At 48.1% G+C, this 26,962-nt stretch overlaps 1 protein-coding gene across 15 annotated transcripts in view; it reads right to left on the minus strand.

The window, feature by feature from the left end:
* The window catches only part of GRAMD1B (GRAM domain containing 1B), a 126,612-nt gene that overhangs the window by 18,356 nt on the left and 81,294 nt on the right, over positions 1–26,962 (minus strand). For 12 of the 15 annotated variants that reach the window (XR_014318980.1, XM_082777930.1, XM_082777929.1 and 9 more), the window contains 2 exons: positions 15,463–15,673; positions 8,171–8,191 (listed from right to left, as the gene is read on the minus strand). Coding sequence is in view for 14 of the 15 variants with exons in the window: in XM_082777930.1 (XP_082634056.1) it covers positions 8,171–8,191; positions 15,463–15,673 (232 nt within the window). In the remaining variant the exon portion in view is untranslated. Of the gene's footprint in view, positions 1–803; positions 4,759–8,170; positions 8,192–15,462; positions 15,674–22,924; positions 23,273–26,962 lie in introns of those variants that run through there. The other 3 variants (XM_082777922.1, XM_082777926.1, XM_082777924.1) reach the window with 3 other exon arrangements.

Here is a 26,962-nt window from a genome sequence, read left to right on the forward strand (position 1 = left end):
CGTAGGGAAGGCAGAGCAACCTGGGGGACAAGCTCTTCCCTCTGTATCTCACTTTCCTCTCAACAGCCCCTTCCTACCTCTAGCAGCTGCACAACACAACTCTCCCAATGCAGAACGGTGGGCACACACCGGAGCCTCCCAGCAAGGGGCCCCCAAATGAACGTGACTACAGAAGGTAGTTTCTGGTTGAGAAACTGGGGGGGAGTGCTGAAGGGATAGGAGGAAGGTGAAGGTTATTAGCCTTACAGAACTGCCAAATGCTGTCAGAGAAAGGAAAGTAGCACCGACACCCCCATCCTACTCCCCCAGAAGAAGCATTCCCTCTTCCACACATTGTTTCAATGAACTAATTAACTAGAAACAATAATTTTAACATCTTAGCACGTCAGATATTTGTTTCAGTCCTGTGGGCCCACAGGAAGGTGTCTTGATTACGAATAAAATCTACAAAGCAGCAAGTGACAGAAGTATCATTCCATTTACCAAACTTCTAGCCTGAATATCTAGAAAAAGCCTTGGCCAGAGACGGGCTCCAGTAAGAGCCTAAGCCCAGTATTTTCTGGGACAAGCGGAGAGGATGGGAAAAGAGGGAGGAATAGAGATTATAATCAGCTCTGAGCTCTGGGTTTAACACGTTACAGACCAGAATTAACAGTTCTGTCTTCATGGGGAGCCCTGCTCCGCTCCCTTCCCCACAGCCTGGGATGTTCTGACCCGTCCAAAGCTTGCACTACAACAGACGCTTCTGCTTAGCACCAGAACTTCTGTTACAGTGAAAAACAGCTCAGTTTAGCAACACTCACAGCTAGAATTTCATCTGATCCACTGCTGACATACTCCTGGGGCAAGTCGACAAGCCCGTCCAGGTCCGAGAGCAGACTTGAGAGCTCCTGATGCAGCACAAGATCCCAGAGAGCCTCGCACTCCGGCAAGGGATCCATAGCGTCCCCTCCGTGCTCCCACAGCTCCCCGTGTTCCCAGGCAGACTGCTTTTCCTCTTCCTGCTGTCACTGCTTCTTGTTTAGATTCAAAGTCGAAAGAGATACAGCAGCTTGGCAGGAGTTCGTGTGCCTTCCCCTGCTTCCCTGCTCACGTTCAGGTCGTCTGCCCTAGCGGCCTCTGCAGCTCTGAGAGGGGACTCGCCCTGGGGAGGACTTTTTCCAAGTGGCTCATGAGGATAAGCGTGCTGGCGGGCAGCGTTTGCGCTCTTCTGCTCCAGTCTCACCCAATTCTTGCTGCGGGTATCCTCTGACAAAGGGCTGCAAAAGCACCAACAGCCCGAGCGGTCCCAGGCAGGTTGTGCAAGGCGTCTGCGACTCCTGAGCCAGCCCCGATGGCCAGGACTGCGAGCGAGCACCCAGCACAGGTCTGATGGCCAGCACCCCACAGTAACAGGACACCAAACAGCTCAGAGCCTTCAGCTGCTGGTGTTTTCTCCCTGCTTCGAAAGCAGAAAAGCGGCGATTCTTATTCTTGTGCCTGCCTCAGGCTCTCTCCTCTCGTCCCTCTGCTCGGAAAGGCAGCTTTGGTCTTTGGGGAGGTTTCTCGTGGAAGGAGCAGGCGAGGGGATACCAAAGTGCCTCGCACATGCTTCCAGTTACTGTAGAGGGGAGCTCTGCCGGCCAATGCCCTGCAGTAACCCAGGCTCAGCCTCCAGCAGATGTTTCCTGTCGTGGAGAGCTGCTGGACACTGCAGTGGGGGCGGCGCGAGGGGAGCTGGGCTAAGGAGGGACCAGCCAGAAGAACAGAGCTGTGATGAATCAGCCCTACGAGACCCACGGAGTTAAGAAATGTTAGGGCTCAGCTGCTCCTGCGCCCCCCCAAAAAAGCCTGCGGCTTTCTAGGTTCAGCCAGGTCACTTTGGAAAGGATGAGCAAGGGCTCCTGCAGGCTCCAGTAAACTCCCTGCAGGTCTCAGGAAGATTGCCTGGAGCACAGCTCCCTGAATCCCTCTGCCCTCCATCCCCACGCTCTCCATCTCTGCTCAAGCGTGGAAATGCAGAGGAAAAGCCCACACCATGCCAGCTCTGCTCAGCCACGATGCTGAGCTGTGAGAACCAGACGCAAGCATACTGGTGAAAAATCCGAGTTCTTCCTAACAAACTGGGCTCGCAGATGTTTCCAACCACACAAAACCCTGCAAGGGCACGGCCACTGGGTGCAGGGAGGACCATTGAGCTGCTCAGGTGCACCATGAAGGCATCGCTCCTCACATCTGCCTGCACTCACCCAGCACCCCCAGGTGAAGGGAGAGCAAAGCAACTTCTGCAGCGCAGGAGGGACAAGGTATTAGCACTGCAGACAGCTGCGAGGCACCTGTGTTGTTTTACTGAATGGCCTTTCTCGCTGGAAACTCCGCATGGGATCGCTTCCAAAAAAATCCCGCCAGGATGTTTCTCAGTCTCCGCAGCCACCCACCTCTCCCGGTGCAGATCTGAATGGCACGAGCGATCGGAAGACGAACCCGGAGGTGGTGACAGCAAACATTAACCCTACTGCAAACAGAGAGGGACGGGACAGGATGGCACTGCGACGGGCGGAGGCGAGTTTTCGGGGGGGAACGGGGAGAAGAGTGTGACCTTGCCAGGGCCACGACTCACTGGTAATATGCTGAAAAATCCTCTGGGAGGAAATCTGAAGCAGCTGCTGCTGGGGGATGGGACGGGACAGGGAAGTCTGACTGCTCAACAGCTGAGGAAGGCACAGTCTGGCACAGCACGCGGCACAGAACACAGGTAGATATAAGGAGGCAGGGAGAAAACCAGGAAGGGAAACCTTAACTGATCTGTGTGACTGACGGACTTGCTCCTAAGCCTTTGTGGAGGACTTGCATTGCCTCTGGACAGAGCAGAAGTAATGGAAAGAGCAGGATACGTGCCTTGCTTTTGTGGGAGACCCCACTGACAGCAGGACTGCTGTGCTGATTGATGCCAGCAAAGCAACTGGCCACCTGTCCCACGGCGTCTCTTCCAAATCTGGTCGGGTCACTGGGGACTTCCTTCCCTTTTTTTTTTTTTTTTTTTTTTCCTTTCTTTTAAAAGTGAATTAACACCAGAGGGAGAAGCTTCAAAGCAATCACTGGCAGTTTGTGGTAGAGTGAATTTGAATTCATCATCCCATGAGGGTGCACCAGAAGTTCATCTCTAATTTAGTGCCGCTCCACCACAGCAGGCGTGCCAGGCCAGTAATCGATACGCCTGACATCATGGAAACCCCGGGGGGAGCTGCCTGTGAAAAACACCTGAAAGTCAAGGAGTTACACTGCTCCAGGAACAGCTTGACAAAATGGTTACTGGCACTGGAAAGCTGAGAGCACTGATTCAGAGTAAGGCAGCTCATTCAGCACCTCACTACGTCATCCTCAGGCCTGGGTTTCTGCAATAAACCCCGTTATAAGACTGCTGGTGCTGAGTCAGACTCAGGCTGCCACCCCTTGGGAAGACATTTCTGGTGTTTTCCCTAAAACAGTGCTTCATTTCCCTCTCTTGGTTTTAATCCGGGTTCTTTTACTCATTCCAACAGCTGAGCTTCCCCCCTCGCGCTGGCATCTATGAGGTCTCCAAGAGGGTGCTGCAAGGAAAGAAGACAGCACACCAAGACATCAAAGGCTTGTTTCTGACAGTGCTCAGTCTCATGATCATTTGATGTTGTTAAGAAGCTGCAAGTGCTGCTTAAAAAGCTTCACAAAGAAAGGCCTTCAGCCACCTCCTAATGCACTTTTGCTGCAGCTCTCCCAGGGCCAGGGCTCTCTCCTTTACACAGCTACCTACCAAAACACAAATCTGACCAGATTTATTTTTGAGACGTTCAGCTCTGCAAGCTGAAATTGCTTAGAGAGTTCGAAAGTTACAGGGGATACAGACAGCGCTCAGCTCCAGAAAGGGCATTTCCACAGGAGACCACATCCCTCCTTTGTGCTCCGAAAGGCTTTCTGCCTCCTTTCTGCCTTCTCTGGCTCTGATTCTCCTATGGCTTGGAAATTATACTACTGCTTTCCTCTATGAAAAAAAGCTTCTGTGCAGTATTACTGTATTCACTGAGCATGTTCTCCCACTCACTTTGCAAACGGTGACATACAGCACGCAGCTCCAGCACTACAGCCAGGGAGAGCCTGCAGATCTGTGGACAGAGGGAAATACTCCGAGCAGTGATACCTGAAGCTGACTGCTTGGGTTTGTGCATGGCTCAGCCGAGGCCTTCCCTGGATCCACTGCTGGGAAAGCTGCCCTGTGTGCACAGCCTTTGTTTGCAGAACTGCAGGTGCAGGGCTTCTGTTGGGGCTTTGACCCACTCAGCGCAATCCTCGGTGCAGACTTTGCTCTCCCAAAGACAAGCAGACAGAACCGTCCTGCTGCTGAACTTTTCGAACTAACCAGGACAGTAAAGGTCTTTGGTAGTATTTAAGAACACCTGAAAGAGGCAATTACTGTCTTCTCACTCTATTTTTTTTCCACTAACCATTCTGGAACTGTACTGGACATGGGTGAAGAGGTGGAGGCTCGGGTCAGGTAGAGGGGAAAGCTGTAAGAAGAAAAAAAAATGAAGCACAGTTCCAAAAGAGAAGGCAGGTGAAAGGACTGCAAGCAGATAAACACAAAGGAAAGGAGTACAGAGGAGGGCTGACCTTGGGACCTAAATATTAAACTGAAAACCTCATGGACAGACACAAATTTCACATCTTCCCCAGCGCCAACTGCTTTTGCTCTAACTTTTCAAAAGCCTCTTACTCTCTTTCCTGGGAGCATGCTCTGCAGATTCTCCTGAGGCATGGCAGCTCCCAGCACAGCAGTAACCCTTGCTAGAGAGCGGCAGCTAGAAATGCCGTGGAAAATCAGAGATGCACAGCCTGATTTAGGAACAGTCAGGGAAGCAGAAGGATCACCAGTCCAGCTGACAGAGAAGCAGGCAGAAAAAAATCCTGGCAGATTTGCTGGGCTCAGGGCCTCGACTGGCGCTGACCTCAGGACATGAAACCCAGGAGCTCCTCCATGCTCAAACATGAGGCCCTTCACCCAGAGCCCAGCAAGAAAGAGAAGGGTAAAAGAGATGCTTTTTCTTCTTTGGCACCAAAATGTCTCCAATTTGTCTCTCATTTTATTGACTTCTGCAGGGTGAGGAATTCCTTCTACCAATTTGCGGAGTTCTTGTATCCCACAGAGCCAGTGCAACCTCATCCTTCACGTCACCAGGGGAGTGATACACAAATTCCCCATCTCTAAGCACATCAGGTCTTCAAAATAAGTAATTTAGTAAACAAAATTAAAGAGAAAACTTGCTTATGAGCTCTATTCCTTTAAAAATAATAAACCAATTAACAGTAATTCAACATGCAGACACACAACTCCAATGCAGACACACTTAAACTGCGTCCTGATGGATGAGCACAGATGAGTGGGGCTGAAACCAGAGCTGACCAACAAACTGGGGTTTAATCCGTAAGAAAAGCAGTTCTTCAAGCCAGAGGCTCCCTGTCTGCTATTCCTCACCAAAGGCACAAAAAACACCTCAGGAGACTTTTCCTTTCCACTGCTAGTGAACCCAGCCAGCCCAGTGATGTTTGCTTTTCCACCATAAGGGCACAAACACAAAGCTAACCCCGTAAGGTTGAGCATATTTATTCTGGTGTTGTTTTCTAATGCTCACTGTGCACCCGACCATCTTGCACTCTTCCTCTGGAGAGCCAAGAAGAGAACGCACCAAGACCATGAAAGGGCAGGACTCTTGCCAAATCAAGCCATGACCTTGGTTCACTCCCTTTCTCCCACTTGTCAGTCTGGTAGGGATGCCAATCCCAAAAAGCACTGCTAGGATCAAGAGGAGAACACACAAGGATGGAGAAGTCGGTAACATCGGAAGGAAAAAGTAGAGAGTAAGGAATCAAGGGGGAGAGAAGGAAGGCTTCCAACTGCCAAAGAGGGATATAGGGCTACAAGGACAAAAAGACCAGTTAAAAGCAGCAAAAACTGAAGTTATTTTAGAAAACTGGCATTCTGACCACTGATGCTCTGGGGAGCTTTGAGGGCCATGTGCTCTTTGAGGCAACGACTATATTTTTGTTTTGTGTTGCACAGTGCCTGGCACCCAGGGCTGCCAAAGAGACACAAAGAACAATTGTGGAGCGTTTGCTGCACGCATAGAGAAGTTTACGTAAAATGATAGTGAGGGGAAATGGGTAAAATGGAACTCCAAGGCCTCATGAAGGGGGAGCCTCCACAGATTCATTTCTACAGCTGCTCGCAGTGGGGTAAGAAATAAAGGAGTCAGCATGGTCCAAGTGCCAGAAAAATCCTGCCTGAAGGAGCTGGCAAAAAAAAGAGAAAGTCGATCAAGGAGACACATTAGCAAATTTTTGATGTTAATACTAGCAATTGGATTGAATGCCTTCCTGCAGTTTGCAGCCCATCCGTGTTTCCACATTGCTGCTTTTATCTGGCCAGACCGTCTCTACTAACTAGAACGTGTTTTGTTTTGCTTTCTAAAGGAAAATAATTGTGGGGGGAAACCACAAAAAATGCAGCCAGTGCTTACTCTCCGGATGTACTGTCTCTCATGCTGAAAATATATGGAGGAAAAACAAGAGAACAGAAAGATAAGATAGAGAGGATACAAACACACGAGACCCACAGAAGCAGACCACAGAGAAGCACCATGCAGCAGGGAATGGATCTCGGCAGCTACCGCCTCCATCAGCTCTTGTGCGATAGCAGAAGTCACCTTCAGCCATGGCCACGGGCTTCACGTGCCGGTTTGGGGTGCCTACGTGCCCAAAGTGCCTCACCCCACGGTTCCTCAAACTGCCACTGCTCCACCACCTCGGGCCACTGTGGGTTATGCTTCATTCCTCGTGCCACTGCCTCCCCACCTCCATCTGCGTCTGAGATCTTCCCCTGTCCTTGCTGCTAGCTAGCTCTCGATCTGATTATCCCACTTAGCTCTTCCCCCACAACAAAGGGAGCTCTGCACTGATGTCCCTGCCAAGAGGACAGCTGTTTTCTGTTCCCACTTCTCTCCCCCTCCTCTCCAGCCTTATTAAATTCCCTCCTCTTTTTGAGGGAGGCCTGTCTGTTTCCTACCGAGAGCACAAAGGATTCATCCATCAACCCAGCTGCATTTAACACCTTAAGTAATCATCGAAGGGGATTTCACCTCAGAGACACAGCAAGCTTACCAGGGTTAGTAATTACTAAGCAGTGAAAGGTGCAGAAAAGTGAGAAAAATGCACCTCCTCCTTCAACGGTAACAAAGAAAGAGCGCGCTCTGTCACAGCCCCTCTCTGACATCTCTGTGCTGTCCTTCAGAGCCATGATCCCAGCCAAACCTGAGGCAGTGTTACCGCAGAGAGCCACGGATCTGCAGCACCTGATACGGGTTCCCCAGCCAGCACATCCAGCCAGAGCTCCGGCAGGCTGCCACGGCTGCACAGCATGCTACCTACACCAGCCACGGCTCCTGAGACAAGGCAGAGAGAGTGAAACATCCCCGTGCTGGTTATGTACAGCAAATAAGTGTGCCTCTCACGCCTCTGTCAAATCTGAGCACGCTGTATCTGCTAAAATCACTGGTTCTTATGCCTGGTGCTCACTGCAGGAAGGTAGGAACCACTGCTGAACGTGGAAAGGCTGCTGCATTTGGCTACAAAGCCACCGTGCTGCTCGTATCTGCTTCAAAGCGCTTCAGGGGTGGGGTTCGACCATGCAAAGGTGGCACCAATTGTGGAAACTCGCAAACTGCCAGCTTTGTGCCTAACCACTGCCCCTTGTGCTTGCAGAACAAAAATAAGATGAAGGCAGAAGCAGGCGATGGTTTGCGTTTCTGTGAGATCAACAGAAAATAATTCCTCTCTCGCCCCACACCACCCTGAGAGATGCAAAGGGTTTGCATGGTGGCAGCTATTTCACATCACATCAAGACCAACTCTGCCAGGAAACTGGAAGGTACAGGATGTAGAGATCATCAGAAGAGCGACTGCACAGACAAAGCTTTTGCTCCCTACCGCTGGCACCCTTTCCCTCAGGATGTCAGTCCTCCTTTGCCAGTTCTGAGCCATTTCCAGCTCCTCTTTTGGGAAATGGCCAGTATGCCCCACTGCCACTGCAAAGCCCCTTTGCACCTTCCCCCCCCAGGCACCCAGCCCATTTTCACCCAGGGACAAGAGAAACTGGAGTACTTACATTATACCAACTCTGGCTTTTCTGTAAGGACAAAATAAAAGAGAAGCATTAGTTAGCACAGAGATCTTAGGATCAAAAAGAAAGACGGACAGAGAAACTAGGGCCAATCTGGTTTGCATAATTAGCGAAGTGAAAGTGAGGTTAAACAGAAGATTTCAATGGATTTCACAGTGCAGCCCAACAGTTATTCCCAGTCACAGAAACAAAGAACAAATCCAGGAGCATGAGTCTATAATAGGAAACAGTTCAGGCTAATGTGTGCATGTCCGCATGCACGCACACACACACACAAACTCACGCTGCAATCATTTTGCAGAGCAGCAGCGCCCGCTAGCAGCAGAGGAGCTAACCATCAGCAGTGCCAGCCGGTTCTTTTAGAGGCTTTATTCTTCCACGGCTGCTGGCTAGGGTGTAAAATCACCGATTTGAACGTACCCTCTGCAAATGAGCCCTCGAAGAACTATCAGAAGGCAGAGACACAATTTTACTCACAACAGCCACCAGGCAAAACTTTATTTTAAATTTTAAATGGGAGACGCATACAAAGACAGGAAAATTGCCGAAGAAAATCGCTAGAAAAGCTGAACGGAAAAAAAAGACTATTGCATAATTTCAGCGCACAGTGCTTTGCATCCTCTGCACATGTAATTTTTTGCCCTTATCATGGCATTTCAGACAGTTTGAGGGCAGGCCACATGTCACACTGGAGCATATGAAAAAGCTAGCTCAGCTTGGAAAGTCGCACTTGGCAAATTTCAGCTGGAGGTGAGATTTATCAGCACAGAGGGAGGAAGAAATAGGCTTCACACTCCCACTCCAGCGAGGCTGGCTTTCCAGTGTCAGGACACAGAGCAGAGCTGACAGAAATTACAGGCATCCCCCATTTTAGGGTGGATTAACCTCAGAGCAACGAGGCTTGGAGGCACTGTAGCCTTTCACCATTAACGGTGGTCAGTGGCAGAGCTCGTGGTCAGGCACTTTGTGTGTCAGCAGCCACGCAGCTGTGCCTGTCCCCCTCTTATGACCAGCAGCATGTCTGCGTTACACCTGCGGGAGTTCAGTTCCATGGACAAAGACAGAAGCAAAGTTTTACTGCATTTCTTTCCTTGAAGTCATCTTGCTTCTGACCTTGGAGGGAGTATTTCTCACAGCTTTATACCCCATCCCGTCTAGAACATGAAGGAAAACGAACTTATTTCTCTGACTTATGGCAGTCTTTGAAGGTTTCAGGCAGAGAGCTAAGTTCATATTCACAGAAGCACAGAAATCAGCTGCACCGGGATAGCCCACAAGAGGACCAACAACATTTGGGATGTCTTACTATAGGAAAGTAAGCACAAAGTGTTAATGAGATCAGATTGGACCAGAGATACCTACAAAGGCATGGTTTGTCTACACTGTTCTCTTCCTAAACCTCCCTGCTTTCAGTTTCCTGTGCTCCCTAGGTCCCGTTCCATACAGAATTCCCTGCCATCTGGATCCCACTCACAGAGCCAACGTTTCCAAAGGGCCCCTTGCCACCTTGGGCATTTCTGCCACTTGGGACAGCATCCTGTTCACTGCACTGGTCTCTAACAAAAAACCCAGAGTAACATGGTATATGCCACAGTACAGAATACAAAAGGTTGATGTTAAAAAGAGCAACAGCCCCAAGGCCTTTCCCCAGTCCCTAGGAAAAGAATATGAACTGAAGAACTGAATACACACCTGGCTCATTGACCAACCAGATGAATTTTCTTACTGGCTACACATTTCCATACTTCACCATAGGCTCCATTCATAAATGGTTCATCCTTCTCTCCCAGCAGGACATGGAAAAAGGCCTTATGCAATTCAGGCTACACTAAAAAAATCAGGGGAATTAAGCTTTGTCCTCGTACAAACCACCTTGTCCTCAGAAGCACAGGATCTAAGATGGAGTGATTTTCCTGCAGATTTGTTTTGCCATCTGCCTGCCTTAATGAGAAAAATGCATAACTCTAAAATTCCTGGGGAAAAAAAAATCCATAATCAAACTAAAATTGGCATATACAAAACACTGCTGTTACTGAGCCTTTTAAATCAGGGTGCACATGCGGTGTCAGCACACTGCAACAGGAGTTCATTCCCCTCGCTTACATTAATTGCAGTAACTCCTTTTGCCCTGCACAGTTGAATTTCCCCAAGTGTGACTTCTCTGTGGCTTTATTCCCCTTTCACACAGTCATACTGATAACCCAACCCTCATCTTTTGCTTCCACCAAGTATTCTAAGCATGAGGAGGTTCCCTCCTCCTAATCCCTATGCTTTGCAGGTAGAACATACTAGAGAGAGTCCAAAGAGGGGCAAAACTAAGCCTCAGTGTAAATCTGACTCCTTAAATCTGCCTTCAATTTTTTCTATTTTTAAATCACTGAGCATCAGAATATAGAGGGATGCAAACTGTGAAAATCAAGAGATAGTATAACAGAGGGGAAAAAGAAAGAAAAAGGAAAAACATTCTTACTTTGAGCAGGTTAAGTCTGTCATACTGGAAAAAGAAACCATAAACATTAGAACTGAAAAGATAAAATAAATGAGCAACAGAGGAAGGGAGTTGCACACAGAAGTGGAAAAGATGTCACTGGCTGTCAGAGATGATGCCATAGGAGCAGGTACCAGAGTTCATAGCTACATGGTGGCTGTAGCCAGGAAGAACTTAGGAGAATTTGAGGAAGGAAAAAAATGGGGGCTTTTTTCTGAGCCTCTAATTAATGTAGTGTTGCCTCTGAATCTTCGCAGGTTAACGACCCTACATTTGCATGTATTTCTTTGGAAGATTACAGCCTTACAGTGCAGATGGGAAGCAGCGGATCACGTATATGAAGTTCAGCCTGCTAGCTTGATGCCAACAGAAGTTTCCACCTTTTAGCATTCCTGGGAGCAGGATCACAACTCACTCCTACGTACTGCTGCTTCCGGAGGAACAGAAACATTTTGCCAAGTGAATGACTTGCCATGGACTCTAGTGACATCACTTAGTCCTTTTTGGAACAAAGGAAACAGAGGCACAGACCAGAGTGAGGGCACAGAGCTCTGAACAAATTCCAGAGCCCTTTCTCCTGATCTATGTACGTCTAGGCTCTATGCTATTCAGCTGGCTTCTGAACCCTCACAGCCCAGTAACTCAAAGAAATCCATGAAATTTATTCCCAAATTCTGAACTTTAGTCCAAAACGACCAGAATTTCAGGAGCTACTACCTAAAAGGGGATTATACCACCCAGCAGGAGGGGTAAATGAGAAGACAGCCAAAATCTTCTCATAATTGCACGCTGGAAGGACAAGGTGCAACAGCCATAAGCTGCAGTAAGGGAAATTCTATTTGGATAGAAGGAAAAAGCCTGTTCACAACAAGAGTGATTAAGCACTGGAGCAGGGGCCCAGAAAGGTTGTGCAGTCTCCACCTGGGGAGGTTTTCAAAATGCAACTAAAGCAGATTCTGAGCAGCCTGATGTTACCAAATCAGCCCCACTTTGAACATGAGGTTGGACTAGAGAGCTTCAGAGATCCCTCCTGACCTAAACTGCTCGATCTTCAGGGCCTACATCAAAATTCCTGTTTTCCTCTAACCTGACATTTTCTCCTCAGCACTCATTATTAGGTACAGATAGTGGGATGAGTCTTGAAAGACATGCGACTGAGAGCAAATAACTTTGATCCTTGGGCAAGAGCAAAAGAGGTTAAAAAACATGTATTTCACTGTTAGCTGCAAACAAAACTCTTTTATTCCCTGAGTGCAGAAAGCTGTTCCAGGAGCAGCAGTGCTTGCCAGTAAAAGCTTAAGGCTGACACAGGCCTTTAGGTGGTTTGGGCCATGCCACACTGGTGGATTGCATGGAAAAGCTCCAAAGATTCCCTACAGATGTAATCCAGTGCTTAAAAACTCCTGGTGAAGCACTCCCTCTGATGGCAACACTGCAGCATGACAATTAATGCAACAGACAAAAAGAGGGCAAGGGACTTCAAGCAGAACTGTCAGCAATTGTATAAACACAGCATCAAACTCATGGGCTCAAGCTGTTTCATTTCATCAGCGAGACAGGTTGGAAAATCAGACTTTTTCTTCTTGCAGAAGAGGGGTGGGGAGAGGAGAAGAGGCTGAGAAAGGAGATTCTAAGTTTTTACCCTTCAGTTCTTTGTTCCTAGCCTTTCCCCGTCTTGAACAGGTATCTTCATCTGCCTGGGGAGAATCAGAGGATTCAGGGGATGCCAGACTCTCTTGTTCCAGGAAGGGCGGCTTTGTGGAGCTCAGGATGAGATTCACCCTTCAGCTGGGGAAGGGGTTTGGGGCAGGAGGCTCTGACGCAGGCTGGCAGAGGTCAAGCCCAGGATCCCCCTCTCTGCATTGTGCACCCATCCTTGCACTGAACCCACCTCAGGTCCACCTCCCTTTTGTTTCTCTAACTGCAGTGAAGTATTTTTCCTCTTAGAAAAGCAAGGGGCTGGCTGCAAGCACATCCCAGTACCCGTAAAAATGTGCTTTGCATGCACACCGCTCCGTGCCAACGCTCTTCCCACCTCTCCTGACAAATCTCTCCACAGCTTGGCAAGGCACCTCCAGCCTGCCACAGCCCAACATGACCTGCCCTACCCACACACCTCTCCCTACTCACCAGAATCCTTTTGGGACTTTCTGCTACTCCAGCCCTGCATTTTCCATAGAAGTTGTTTCACACCTCACCTTTAGTCCCACAGTCCTCATTTGTAGCATCCAAGCTACAATTACCATGCAAAAGACGAGCTGTCTAAAGAAAGATACGGAGAAGTTCCCAGCAGACACCAGCAATCATGCAAGATAGGGCTGGCTACACGGGGCGTTCTGACAAAGGGAACTGTAAGCCAGTACTGTCAACTTCGCTGCTAACTAGCAACTTGCCTGGAATTAAATCCAAGGCATCAACTGGGGAAAAGCCAAGACATTGATTTAGTAGATCGAGAAGCCATCCAAGCCATTCTGGTTTCAACTTGCATACACACGTGGAAATGCCAGCAGCCTGGCACTCTGTCCAATAAGCATCCCATCAGCGTTTCTGGTTTTTACACTCTTCTGAGGGTAGCACAGAGATTTGAGATCACGTCTCAAATGAGCTTATCTCCAATCCAAGCACCCACAGAGGGATTTTCTACTATTACCTTTCAGAGCGAGCCCATGAATTCTCACAATTCATTTGGGACAGGTCTGTTCTAACAGGTTTAAGCTGGGTTCATTTGAAATCACTGATCTTTAATATTTACATCACACAGAAAAAACATGTAAGGTCAGTAAACTGAGATCAATGGCCTCTCTAGTCTTCATCATAAAAAAGCAGGCAAGAAGTTACGGAGATCGACTCCCATTTCTAAAAGGCATAAAGAAGAGATGAAAGAGAAGGGATTATGTTCAGCCCACCAGAGCCAGCAGATCTCTCCCTGTAAAGACAGCAACTATTTTTAAGGGAGAAAGAAAGCAAATCTTAAAATGAAGCCTAAAATTCTTTGGAAGTAATTGAAGGAGTGTGAGGAACAGGCCACTTTTCGCACCATGTGAGCAAATATTAAGGAGATCCCAGTGATATAAGTGAAACCAGCTTCTCAGCTACAGGCATCGGGGTGAGCTCTTGCTGGCATTCTCGCAGCCGCACCAGGAGAATGCCTTACTGGAGTCACTGCTCAGTACCACGGGGAGGGTTTCTGCGTGATGAGACAATTCTACAGTGGGGCACAGGAGAGAAAAAAGAAGGCTTACTTTGGAGAGGCGCTTGTGTGACTTAATCGGAGAGAAAGCATGCAGGAATGAAAAGAGAGAAATTAAGGAAAGAAGAAAAATTACCTCACAAATCAAGAGAAGGAAAACCCACAAACCCATCAGAAAGCATTGTTTCCCCCCCTTCCTTGTTAAAAGCACCGTGAATTACTAACAGTTCCTCTGTTGGCAAGAATCACCCTCCCATGGCCTTGAATCACAGCGCATCATGGGCCAGGGCAATGCAACTCATCTCTGCAACACCCCTTACCAAGGACGTGATTCTCCTGACGGACCCCATCTACAAACACAGTGTGCCCTGCATCCTGCCTGCCTCCTCAAAGCGCATGGCTTTCTTTTGGGGACAGACTGCCCAAGCGCACAAGGCTGACAGCACCATCATGAGGCTGCCATCCACCATCCTGGGCGGTGGTTGTAGCTTACTGTGTGCACAGGAAGAAGTCTGACCTCAAGGCAACCTCGGAACTGACTGGTCTCAAATGAATCATCTTGAAAAAAACCCTTTGCCCCCTTTTGAGCACACATACTCCTCCCTTAGTGGCTAGGGAGTCCTGTTTTCTCTGCTGACAGTGAACACAAAGAGGAGTGAATGAAGACTTTTTGTGCAATCCAGCAATAAATTGGGTAAAAGATCCCACAACTCATTTCACACAAGCCATCAGAGTTATGCTGTTCTGCCACCTGTGACACCGGGAAGTCGTTCAGGCTGAAATACTTCATAAAGCTGGAAAAATGCAAGTGCTCCTGACAGCAATCTTATAATACACCACTGACATCAGGGTTATAGTCAAAGGTTATGCTTGGTTCCCAAGGCACTAGCATGCTTTACCAGGTCCCACTGCTCACAGAAAATCAAGGGTCCCCAAACTTGAAGCCCTATTCCTCTGAGTATGGCAAACAAAGGCTGATACTGGTTCTAAGACCATCTGTCGAAAGACATAATACTTCCCTAGGGAAAGTAGCATCTACCCAGCCAAGATTTCCATGGAGTTTGTCAGACAGTTGTAATACTGCACCCGTAAAAGTCAACGTGCAGAGGACTGGCAGACTGATTTTGTGCAATTTAAACCTCATCTCAACACAGGGCTTAGACAGGACTGGAGAAACGCATGGACCCTTTGCAGGCTGTCTGCACAGAGGAGCATTTCTTTCATGACCCTTCACGATCCAGTTGATAAAAAGTGATTGCAACAGCTGATTTTCAAGGTCTTGCTTAAAATCACAGAGCCTTCCAAGGAAACGGGGCCTTGATTGCAAAAAGATTAGCCTACCAAAGCCATTACGGAGCTGCAGTACAAGCCATCAGCAATTCCTGGACTGAGTTCACTGAAAGGATGATGGAGGTGCACTGAAGTCTGACCTACCCAAACAGCTCCCAGTTAGGAGAATTTTCAGAATTATGATGGGGGAAGAAGGAGAAGAGTTAGCCAGAAGTAAAAAAGGCACTGAACAAAACCAGTGTACCACACTAGAGTTTAAAGCAGCGGACAAATGTACACCTTGACCAAAGTTATTTGCTCATTCCTCACCTTGGAGTTCTTGGCCCCACTGCGGCCTGACTGAGAGGAACAGCTCCGCTGTACACCCTGCTCCGGCGTGGAAGGGGATTTGTCTGATGAGTGGTCTGAGCCTTTTTCCACCATGGTGTCTCCTTGGGAGTCCTGCGGTGTTGGGGACCGAGAGCGTTTGCGCAGGATGGGGGAGCAGGCAGGCGTGCTGCGGTTTGAGTTACTGGCAGTACTGCAAAAAGAAAGAAAGAACACAAGTGTTAACCTTCAGCTCAAAGAGAAAGCAACTGCACCCTCCCTTGAGGTGAAGCATTACCCACAGATTTCTCCAGTAACACAAAAGATAAATCTGGCTTCCTGAAGCAACGCACCCCATGCCACACTTGTTACTGATCTCCCCAGTAAAATCAGGCAGTAGACAGGCATCATTTACTGGTGGCAGAGAGAACTTCAGCTGCCTGTCAGTGTCTTTTTCCACCCACCTTTCAATTGATCTGCCCACAGAGAAATTAATGAGAAAATGAACTCATTCTCTCCTGTAAGGCTCTGAGATGTTAAAATGATGATCTGAGCTTAGAAAACCTACACTTGTGCTCAAGAACAAGGGAGATGTCAGTGTATTTGAGACATAGTCCCACCCCATCCCTCCTTTACTTTTTATATCAGCAACTGTGCCCCTTCTTAACAGCATGCGCAGAAACGGAATCTTATCTTTTAGGAAACACTCCATTAAAGGTCATCAAAACCCTTGGGGCACTGGGAGGGGAGGCATATGGGACACCAGTCACAGACAATGCAGTCATGACTTCCTGTACCAAATCATCCTTTCCCACACCAGTTAGAGCTGGGGATGAAAATGTTTTGCTGTAACTTAAAAGCTTTCATGGTTTGAAAAAGCAAAAAGTTAAAAGAAGAAAGAAAAAAAAATACCCCTTTCATATCAGGGCAAAAGCAAGACCTTTCAGAGATTTACAGTAATCACAAAACATTTAGGGGAATGGAGTTTCTCTTCCCTTACCTTCAGCCAATGCCCTAACACCTAAACCAGAAAGCCAGTTACATATGTATTTATATAGAACAGAGCAGCAATCTCAGAATAAGACAGGAAAAATCAGATTTCCCAACTATTCCTTCTCCTTGATACCTTTTTTCCTGCCAGACTCCTCAAAATACCACATGCTGCATCCATTTTATACTGGAAATGTTACAGTGCCTGCAACAGTTTAGGTATATCATGAAGTGAAATTACCAGGGTCTTTTTGGCTTATTAAAACGTACAAAAGTATCGGGTTTCTTCCCAGACTTTCAGCTGTTCCAGTTAAAATGTGTATTTCGCTCTTTCTGCTCTCCTGCTGCTACTTTTCCTGGCTAGATTCAAGATGCACAGTTTTTAACAACCCAGCATAGTGGCATCTACATATACCAAGCACTATCACCAACCATGTGCACGTGGTGCTGTGCATATGGCACTAAATCCTGCAGCTCATTAGAAGTACTTCCACGGATGAAAATGATTTTGAATTGCCATTCCTATGGTTATTAAGAACTCCAGATCCTGAGGCTACATTGCTCCTGTTCGTGGTGTGTAATTGCTTATCTGGTGTTACAGCAGATTTCCTAAATCTTGCCCCAGCACGCTTGACTCAACATAAACTGATTTGAGAGGTCCCCAGAATTACAAGACAGAATCTGAACCGATCGTTCCTGAGTCACATGTCACTGCACTAGATTTGCTTGAGCAGACATACCCGTTTCTTACTACAGCTCAACAAAACTTGAGTTTTTCAAGCACAACCTCCTTCTTGCTTTCAGTTTGTGGGTGTTCACACACACAAGTTTCACTCTGAGTTTCAGCTTCAGCCAAGCTGAAGCTTCAAAGACCAAGTCAAATTCAGTCACAGCCCTGCTTGCCTGTAGGTTACAATTATGAAAGTGCACTGAGTTTTGCCTGTTACTAAAGCACAAATAACTAGTTCAAAACCTGGTACAGAAGCACCACGTGCATGTGAAACTCAAGATGCAAGCCACTAAAAAGTTTGGTACTCTCACCCAAGTTGTGATCACATGTGAAATGAGACAGATTTTGCCTTTTGCGGGCTGCAATAAATACGTTAATACTTGCTTCAGTATGCACTCACACACAGATGTGGAAGATATAGTCTTGGTTCTCTCACTCTGAGCACGATGCATGCTTTGGAGCCGCCTTCAGCTCAGGTCCTGCTAGGCGCTGTGCAGCCATGGAGGCCAACTCAAGCTGATCACTCAAGGACTCGCAAAGCTCCTCCAGTGGGTTTTTCAGGCCTGGCTGAGTAACCCATGGCGCTGCAGCTTCACAGGAGCAGCATCAGCACTGAGTAGCTTAAAGCTGGCACGTACATGCTTGCCCAGGCTCAGCTCGCATTGCCACAGCCGTACGCTTCGGTGCCAGCTCTGCCAAGCGGAATCTCTCCGAGCAGACTCTGGCTTTGAGTTTGTTTTCCACTCACTTAGCATCTCCTGCCCGCTTAAAAAAACTAACTCCATCTGTATAAATCGCGTTAGGTTCACGGGGATCATCACCTTTGCAGTGACAGGAACAGAAGAGAGCTTTAAGGGTGCCTTCTTCAGCTGTCTCCTAAGTCAGCGGCCAAGAGCTGATCAAACACGGGAGGTCCAAATCCTCCTCCTCCTATCTGATGGCCGGACAATGTGGAGTGTTTTTCACAGCAAGGGCTCTGCCGGTGCGTGCACGATGAAGGACAGGAGGAGGCCATGAGAGATGAAGGACGGGAGGAGGCCACTCAGGCAGCCACTGCCGTGGCGAGAGTGGGTCCAGCAGCAGCCCCCCGTGGCTCCGTCCCGCTCGCCCCCGGCCCTGAGCCCCTCAAAACTCGCCCTGCTCCCGCTCTGTCCCGAAGCTTGAACCCGACCCAAGGAACAGCCATGACGAACGCTTGCTGCAGTTGCCATAGTGACCGGGGCCTGCAATTGAACCAGGAATCAACGCCTGAAATGCCAAAATGGCTTGACCCACTTCGAAAAAAAAAAATAAATAAATAATAGTAATAAATAATGCTTTACAGAACTAATTGACCAGAGAGCATTCAGGGCCCCCCACACCCCTGCAGCGCAGCCTTTAGTAATGCACCGCACCGAGGCAGGCACAGAGCACAAACAAGCCCAGCTGAGAGGCGGCCCCAGCTCCTAGGGGGAACCCCCGCGTGGAGCATGTGAAGCAAAGCACCTCGGCACAGCACCTCTCATGCCTTGGGGCTGCGTGATGTTTCACAGAAACGCCTCATCTGACGGCTAAAAATAACACGTGCAACAGCAGCGTGGCTAGGAAGGGGCCAGGGCCATCAGCCACATGGAGGATGAGCAGCCCTGAACTGAGACCAAAGTTTGTCCACCCTACGAGGCCCTCTGAAATGACCACACCACCGTCCCTGGGCTCAGGACACGTACCTTGCAGTAGGTCTTTCCCAAGCCTCTCATGCAGCAAGGCTCAGCCCCAGCCTCTTCACACCAGGGCTCGCAGCCGGGGCCGTGCTGTGCCGCAGCAGCTCGGGGCTCTCCTCGCAGGTAGCAATCAGCTCAGCTTAAGACACTGAGCAAATCCATTTCAATCTCACAGCTGCAGAACGTGAATTTAGCCAGTCGTAATCGCTGTGTTACCAAGTGCACCAAAGGATTTGTAAGGAGGGCAGCTCATCTGAACAAGTGCAGTTCCAGCCACGCAGCGCTCCCTGTTTCTTTGTGATCACCAGCTTCCCAGAAGGCAGAAACAGATCTGCGACACCATTTCCTGCAGCATATTTGTAACCCCCTCAGACTTCCTGAAGAAAGTCCTGATCTGGAAAGCTAATCGCAGCCTCCAAGATTGCCACAGCTCTCCAAAGAACTTGCTTCGGCAGAGCACAGCTGCCGAAGGTGCCTGCACCTCCCTGCACCACGGCACCCACCTGGCCGTAAGCTCTTCGAGGCCCAGGACTGTTACCAACAGCACTGCAAATGCCAGGCTTAATTCTGCAAACTGCTGAGCACTGCGTCCACACACCAGCAGAGAACTTAAGCGTATATTTAGCTCTGCATATAGACCCACTGAAACCGAGGGTGCGAACAAAGCCAAGCCTGTGCTTTCCCACTTTCCTAAGCAAGACCGAAGGATATCCTCCCGCATAAAGCAGAAGTGTACTGGTGGAGCCTGGAAAAGGGCAGGAAAAGCACAAGGTCAAAAAGGCACCTCAAGCCTGCCTGGAGTACAAAAGGAGTTAATTCTCCTCAGAAAGAGCTAGTAAGGGGGTTAATTAGACGCCTACAAAGATACTTCTCTGTGATACAGTCTGACATCACTGGAAAAAGATGAGGTTCAGAAACTCATTATGCAGTCTACCAAACAGCAAGCAGATGGTAACAACTTTTGGTCATCACCAACCTACAGGCGCTTCAAATTGATAATCTACGAATGAAAACCCCCATATATCCCTGGGCTTGCCATTGCTCTATTGCCAAACTGTAACAAAAGGCTATACTTATATTACATCTCCCAATAAAAAAAAAAAGATAAAGCATTAAAGCATTAAATGAAAAACCAATGACAACTGTAGGGCTGTACAGACAGTGAGCAGTGTTTCGTGCCAATTGCTTTGAAAACAATAGCAGGAGTATACTTTCTGCATGCTTTTTAAGCAACTAGTTTTTAACCCAGAAGTCCATCCTTGTCAAAGCATTACTCTGATTATTTTGAAGTTTCACAGAATGGTTTCTTCCTCCTATGACATTCAATAGCACGCTTACATATTCATGAGATAAAATTAACACAATTATTGTGCTTCAGGGGATTAGCAAATCACTGCAAGTGTTAGGAAGGAATTTGACTTCTGCACATATGCAGCACCGCAAGGTTGGCCAAATGTATTATTAACAATGTCATTGTCTTTCTCCGAATCATCTGATACTGGTTACCACTGGAGACAGCCTAGCGATTCTGATGGACAAATGCTCTCATACCGTACGGAAACTCCCACTGTGCTGTTTGAAACAATCCCTCCACCGCTCCCTTCCTACTTTGAATTGTTACAAAAATTCCAAGAAAAAAAAAATGAAACATGTTTTCTAAATAGAACAAGACAGATCTTAATCATGCTGTCCAATAATACAAGTGGCATATATTAGAGAGGATCATTAATCTGCAGAGAACCAAAAATGTGTTATAAATTATATTCTAAACCTCTTCATCACCCACAAATTAATACGGTTACATTTACTCTGCAGGGAGACAAACCACACGGAACAAAGTACGATGAATAATAAGACGAAAGCTGGGAAGCAATAAAATGGAAATAATGCAAAAAAAGCATTCCACATCCCCATGAAGCTCGCAGCATGTGTGCTCCAGAGCCAGCCCTGGCGTGGTCACCTGCAGGTCACTCAGCCTGCAGCTGTACCTCCAAAAGAGGAACAGGCTGGGGCTTTGTTTCCTCTCCTCCCCATAGCCACGACAATGGCTCCTGTAATTAACAGCAGGAATTGCAATATCTGATGTTGTCTTCAGTGCCTTGCATGTCTCTTCAAGGGAGAGTAAGAAAAATGCAATAATCATGCATTTTTATTGATCGTTAGCATACGCTAATGATGAATATCCATACGTGGTTTTGGATGAGGGCACGTGTGTGATACCGCTCCTGCATTACCTCATGAAGAGCACAAACATTCTTCCTTTCTGCCCATCTCCTGCTATCACTTCAACCACCTCAGAGAGGCCTTGACCCCCAGCACAGGTAGCATCCTCTTTGACACAATCCAGTCCTGTGGCAGGGGGTTCACAAATCACAAATAAACGTCTGGCGTACCCACACACCACATCTCATCAGTGACAGGTGGGGGTATAAAGGGATATTGTGTCTCTAAGGACTGGAAGACAAAGCTAGAGCTCTGCAGCTGCCCACTCACTCCTGCTGATCATCAGCTTTCAGGAATTAATGGAAGATGCTGCGATCTCCAGTGCTGGGACCAAACTGATTTCTTTTGCTCATCCCTTGGCACTCCATCTTTTTACCATTCTGAACACAACAATGCAGCAATTTCACATCCCCTCACCCTGATATCCTCCACGCAGTCTCTCTCTCCTTTGCTCTAACCATGCAGCAGCACTGTCCAGCTGAAAGTTAAAAATAGAGAGGGCCAAGGGCAGCAGCTGATACCGAGAAGCGTCACAAACCATCAGTGCAAGAGACACACATGCAGTCCTTTGTCCCCAGGCCCTGATTCAGGCTTGTCCCCACACGGCATATGCTCTTGCTTTATCTCCAGCTTTCTGGCTTTCAGTGGCAGGGGCAGTTGGGGATTTCCCTTGGCATAATGTTGGGCATCTGGAATTATTGCACCGATGAGATTTAATTTAGAATTTCCTTCTATCCTACTGAGCCAAAACCACAAGCTCCATTGTAAATCTACCAGCTTCGAAAGGAATTGTCCTGAAGATGCACGTGACTAACGGAGCAAAGAAACAGGGATACATTCTCTTTCCTGAATCAGTGATTTCCATGATGGACTGCACGATGCTAGTCACCGGTAATCTAAGGAGAAGCAATATTTTTAGAGAATGGGGATTCATCAAATTCTCACTGCCCATAACTATGCAGAGTGCAACAAGCCCTCAATTCCTACTGCTGTCCCCTGCCAAAAAAAAAAAAAAAATAACAGCCACCTGTACAGACTCTGGAGGACAGCCTGATAAAGTGGCAGAAAACAAATTCCGTCTCTCCCCATCAGCGCAAACACATCAACACAGAGAGGAATGCAAAGCAGACCCAGGGCAGCAGCGTGCATGCTCCGAGACCTTTATAGAGCGAGGGAGCACATGGGCAAACAAATACACCATATTTCTGCAGCAGCTCCAGCTACCCTCCGGTGAGGGTGACGCAGCGCCAGTTGAGCCCCCTTCAGCCCCCTCCTGCCTCTCTCCATCTGCCCAGATGCTGGAGAGCAACATCTGCCCCTTGGGCCGGGGGGATGGGGCAGGCAGGAGGCGCAGGGGGGAAGGAGGAGGGGTGAGGGGAGCCGCGAGCAGCCATCAGATTTGATCATCGGCTGCTGCAAACAATCGAAAAGGCTGCTTTAAGCAATTCCGCTGCAGGAGCGGCACGGCGCATGCATGGGGGAGAACAAGGGAGAAAGGAATCGGGCTGGGAAAGGGAAAAGAAGCGGAGCATCTCTGCAACATGATGTCACGCCGTCTGCTTTCAAGTCCCCCGAACAGAAAGGAGCAGCAGCAGCAGCAACCAACATGGACTCCAGATTTAATCTGCCTTGAAAGCGCACGTCTCGGGCGACAGATTTGCTCAGCAAACCTGCGCTGAGCCTGGCACACGCAGCCCTCGGGCTCTGTCTTTCACACGCAGACATGCACACACGTACACGGGCGCACGGCCGGGGACCGCAGGCAGCATGGAGCGGAGAGGAAGAGAGGCAGCAGCAGAAGGAACAGGAGAGTAACACTAACCTGGTAGCCATTAGGGACCGTAGCGCGGCGCGGAGCAGCTAGGAATTCATTCATTCATGCACTTGTGCGTGGCGAGGGTGGAGAGCGAGGGTGGGGTGGGAGGGAGCTCACCCCTTGCACCATGGCAGAGCCCTTCCTTGGGGGAAGAAGGGCCGTGGGGTGCTCATGGGCACCCACAGCCCTTTCTCCCGGCCGCCTTGCACGCTGCTCGGGTGCCTGCCATGGCTCGGCCTCTCGTCTCCCCCCGCCCCGCTCTTTGTGCTTATGATTGTTTGTGCGGCTCTGGCGAGGGCTGGGAGCCTCTCCCCTTGCTGCTGGCTCTTGCACACACGCTCCTGCACGCGCACACACGCGTGCGCGCGCGTGCACGCAGCCAGTGGGCTGCCGCTTTACATAACGCGAGCCCCTTCACGCCTTCGTTAGCCATCCCTGCCCCGAGAGAACAAACGGGGAAGGGAGAGAGCTCACGATTTTTCCCCCCGAGCCCCCCGTTATACCTGTCGTTTTTAGGTGCTGTTCCTAAAGTTGGGCAAAGCCTACAAGTTAAGATCCTACAGGTTACAAAAAAAAAAAAAAAAAATACGCTCGTCTTCCCTGCGCGCACACCGGACCGTTCATATGTGTGGGAGAAAGTTTCGAAACCTGTAAGCGTGTCGATACAAGAACGGTCAGGAAAATTAAACCCTAATTAACTGGCAAAGTGGATTATCTAAACTGAATTAAACACTGTGAGGGCACATTCAAAATTAAGGTGACCTCAACTTAATTTGGCTTACTTCACCTAGGAAGCTAATTTGGTTTAATTTTTCGTGCCTTCCCCTGTATAAACAGGCCTGGGGTTTTTAAAGAAATACACTGAGGGAAGTTTACAACTCTGCTGAAGCATCAGTAAATGATGCTTTGGAGGAGGACACACACACTGCTGTATGCCTCCACTGCTGCTCAGGAGCATCTTTGTGCCAGAACACGAGGAGGGTCCCAGTCCCTCTCAAGGGCTCTTCTAGTCCAGTGTAAATTCTGTAGGGTGAAGGATGAAAAAGAAAGCAAAACAACACACAAGGTTGTACTTTTCCTTCCAGCAAATGAAATCAGACCTTGTCTGCACAAGGAAATGGTGCAGAGCTGTTCCAGAATTGGTTCCTGTAGCAACAGCACCCTTGGTTTGAAGCACAAGTGTCCACGGGTAAAAGCACCGTGTCCTTTGGGGCTCTCAGTGTGCACACACTTTCCAGCATGGCCAAGCCTTACAGTGTACCCAGAGAGGTTCCTCTACCAGCTGGGCTCCAGCGGTTCACACCTTGTGACTCTTCTGTTCCTCAGAAGCCTCTGCAACCGTATTCTCATCGCCTACCTTGAAGGTTTGAGAGTTCCCTGTGGTCTAGAGCATGACTCAGAGTACCTAAATCTGGAGTCAATGGCCACACTTAGATGCTGTGAATGACCCCATGGGGAGTTTCTGCTCCCCACTGCCAACGGAAGGAGCCAAAGCTAAAGTTAAGCGATGTAAACACATGCTGCTCTGCCTGCTGCCTCCTTGTGTTGCATTTTACCCACTCCAGACACTGAAACTGGGCTGAACATTTTCTCTTCTCTCCAGAATCAGTCACAGCTTTCAGCGCTAACGTCCCCAAAGACCATCTCTCCAGAAGGCTGATTATCCAGCATTTCACTATAATCAAAATCAGTGGAGGTGCTCTGCTCCGAATAATCAATGATCTGCACCAGCAGACATGCCACTGTGCAGTTCAGATGCTGTGCATGACTTTAAACTGAAAATATTATCATCAGGCACCTATCTGAATCGGTACAGTGCACCAATACCACCAATTTTTTAATATTACTGAAAGAATGTACTCACACGTGCATGCACTCCTTGTGTGTAGGCCACTATTTTAACAGATGCACTGTATCATTAAGAGAATAATCAGCTTTATGTTAATTTTGTGATATCCTTCTTGGGACCAAGCGTGTTACTACACCTTCTCCATTTACAGTGCTGCCAATCAACAAGTGTCCAAAACACATCAACTTTCATCCCAAACATTAAGTTGGCTTACAAAACCTAACTTCATAAAAGCAAACCTGATTTATTCCTCTGAAACCTGTTTTATTCCTCTGATTCCATTAGCACATATTTGTTCAGGTTGTGTTCCCAAGGATTTTTCTGCGCTCATGGGGAAAATCTTTTGTTAAAACGAGACAGTGAAGTTTTTCATATAATGATGTGTTTACAAGCATTTGAGATCTATCAAGAGAACCAAAAATAGGCCTTAATACAATCACAAGAACTGACAATGGCATTTGTCACTTCACCCAGTACCATCTGACTTCAGACTTTATAATTCTGCAAGTCCCAGAGTTTTCTACCTCTGTGGAAACCCATCTTTAACAGGGTAAGTTGTACTGCTAAATAACAACTGGCAATGAAGAATTAGTGCCAAACCCTGCACCATCTTGTCTACACACACTGACCTTCTGCCAACACAGACCTCTCCAGTTTTGCAGAGAACCAACTGATTTTTGGTTCAAAGGACCATGTTTCAGTGTTTATCAGTAAAACAGGTCTATGAGTCTGCTTTGCAACTGGAGAAATCAACATGCAGCAGTCTTGGGGTCCTCACCAAAGCATTTAAAGAGGAGATAGTGGCACTGAATCCATTCAACACACACAGCAGGTCAAGGAATGGCAAGCTTTAAATGTTCACCTGGAAGACAGATTAGAAATACTGGCTAACAGAAGTGCAACAGTACCAAGTGCTGAAAGCTGAAGCTAGACAAACTGAGTGGATGAGAGAGGTGCATTGTTGGATGTAAACAACGCTAACCACTGTAACTAATTCTTAAAGACTAGATTATCCGTCTGTGGAAAACAATATTAAGCAAGGCTTTGTGTTTTTCTAAATTCCGTTCTGTACCTCAAGCAACAGTCAGTTCAGGCAGTTCTTACACTTTGCATTCCCCTTCAGAGGAGGTATCTGAATGGTCACGTTTTGTTTTATGTTTTTGTCTATGATTTTTTCATATTAATTTTGCATGAAAATAGCTGGAAGTGCGAGTCTCTGCCTCTAAGCCTTTGGGCATGTTTGGTCTGAATGACCATGAAGGTTTGAACGAGATTCAGTTTTGCAGTGGTCACAAGAGCTCCACTGACCCAAAGGCTTGTAGGAAATTGAGTATGATGGCTACTTCTGATCTGGAAGCACAGAGAGCACATCAAAGCTCAAAGCAGGTCATGAAGTGGTAGGATAGGTACAGCATATGAGTTTATGACCTACCCGATCTTCAGACAGACAGGATAAAAGAAGAATCCAAAGAAAGTTGTGCTTCCACAAGCACTGTAAGAGCAGTAGTAAAAATGCAAGACCTACTTGGAGAAAAGCTTCTTAAGCTTATCTGGGGTGGAATGCAAAAGGCAAAGTTCTGGGTAATTTGAAAAATCACACGACATTTCACATGTTTCAGGAACTTAATTACATCTGCAAAATTCAACCAAGAACTCTCAGAAGGAGAAACACTCTGGGTATGTTTCTGGCTCTTTGCAGCACCATTCACGTCACTACGAAGACACGTTGTTTTCTGGTGCTTTGATAACACTGCACCAAGAAGAGGATCTCTAGGGGCCTTTAAGGAAGCTTTTGAGCTTCCTTAAGCTACCAGGGCAAAGCTGCCAGTTCCCACTTGGTGCAAGAGTTGCAGAACTCATTTTACATTGACTGGTTCTGCCTGCACGCACCTCTCTCAGCCCTTGCCCTGGTGCTAAAGAAGCAGGACAAGCACTAGCACATTTTCCTGGTAGGACAGCTTAGGAGGCCTTGACTACTGAGCTATGCAGGGCACAACATGGTCTCACACCACAGCCCAAATACCACAGGACTACCAAGCCCTACAGAAAGACGGAAACTCCCACGTCAGCAGCACTCCAAGTGCGGGCACGTGCACCTGAGGCAATGCTCAGGCAAGAGCCCGAGCCGCGCCTGTAGCACCCACTGGGCTTGGTGGCAGGGCCGGTTCCTGGTGTGCCCAGCCGTAACACAAGCG

The sequence above is a fragment of the Aythya marila genome (assembly GCF_965140915.1).
Source record: "Aythya marila genome assembly, chromosome: 23".
Taxonomy (NCBI): domain Eukaryota; kingdom Metazoa; phylum Chordata; class Aves; order Anseriformes; family Anatidae; genus Aythya; species Aythya marila.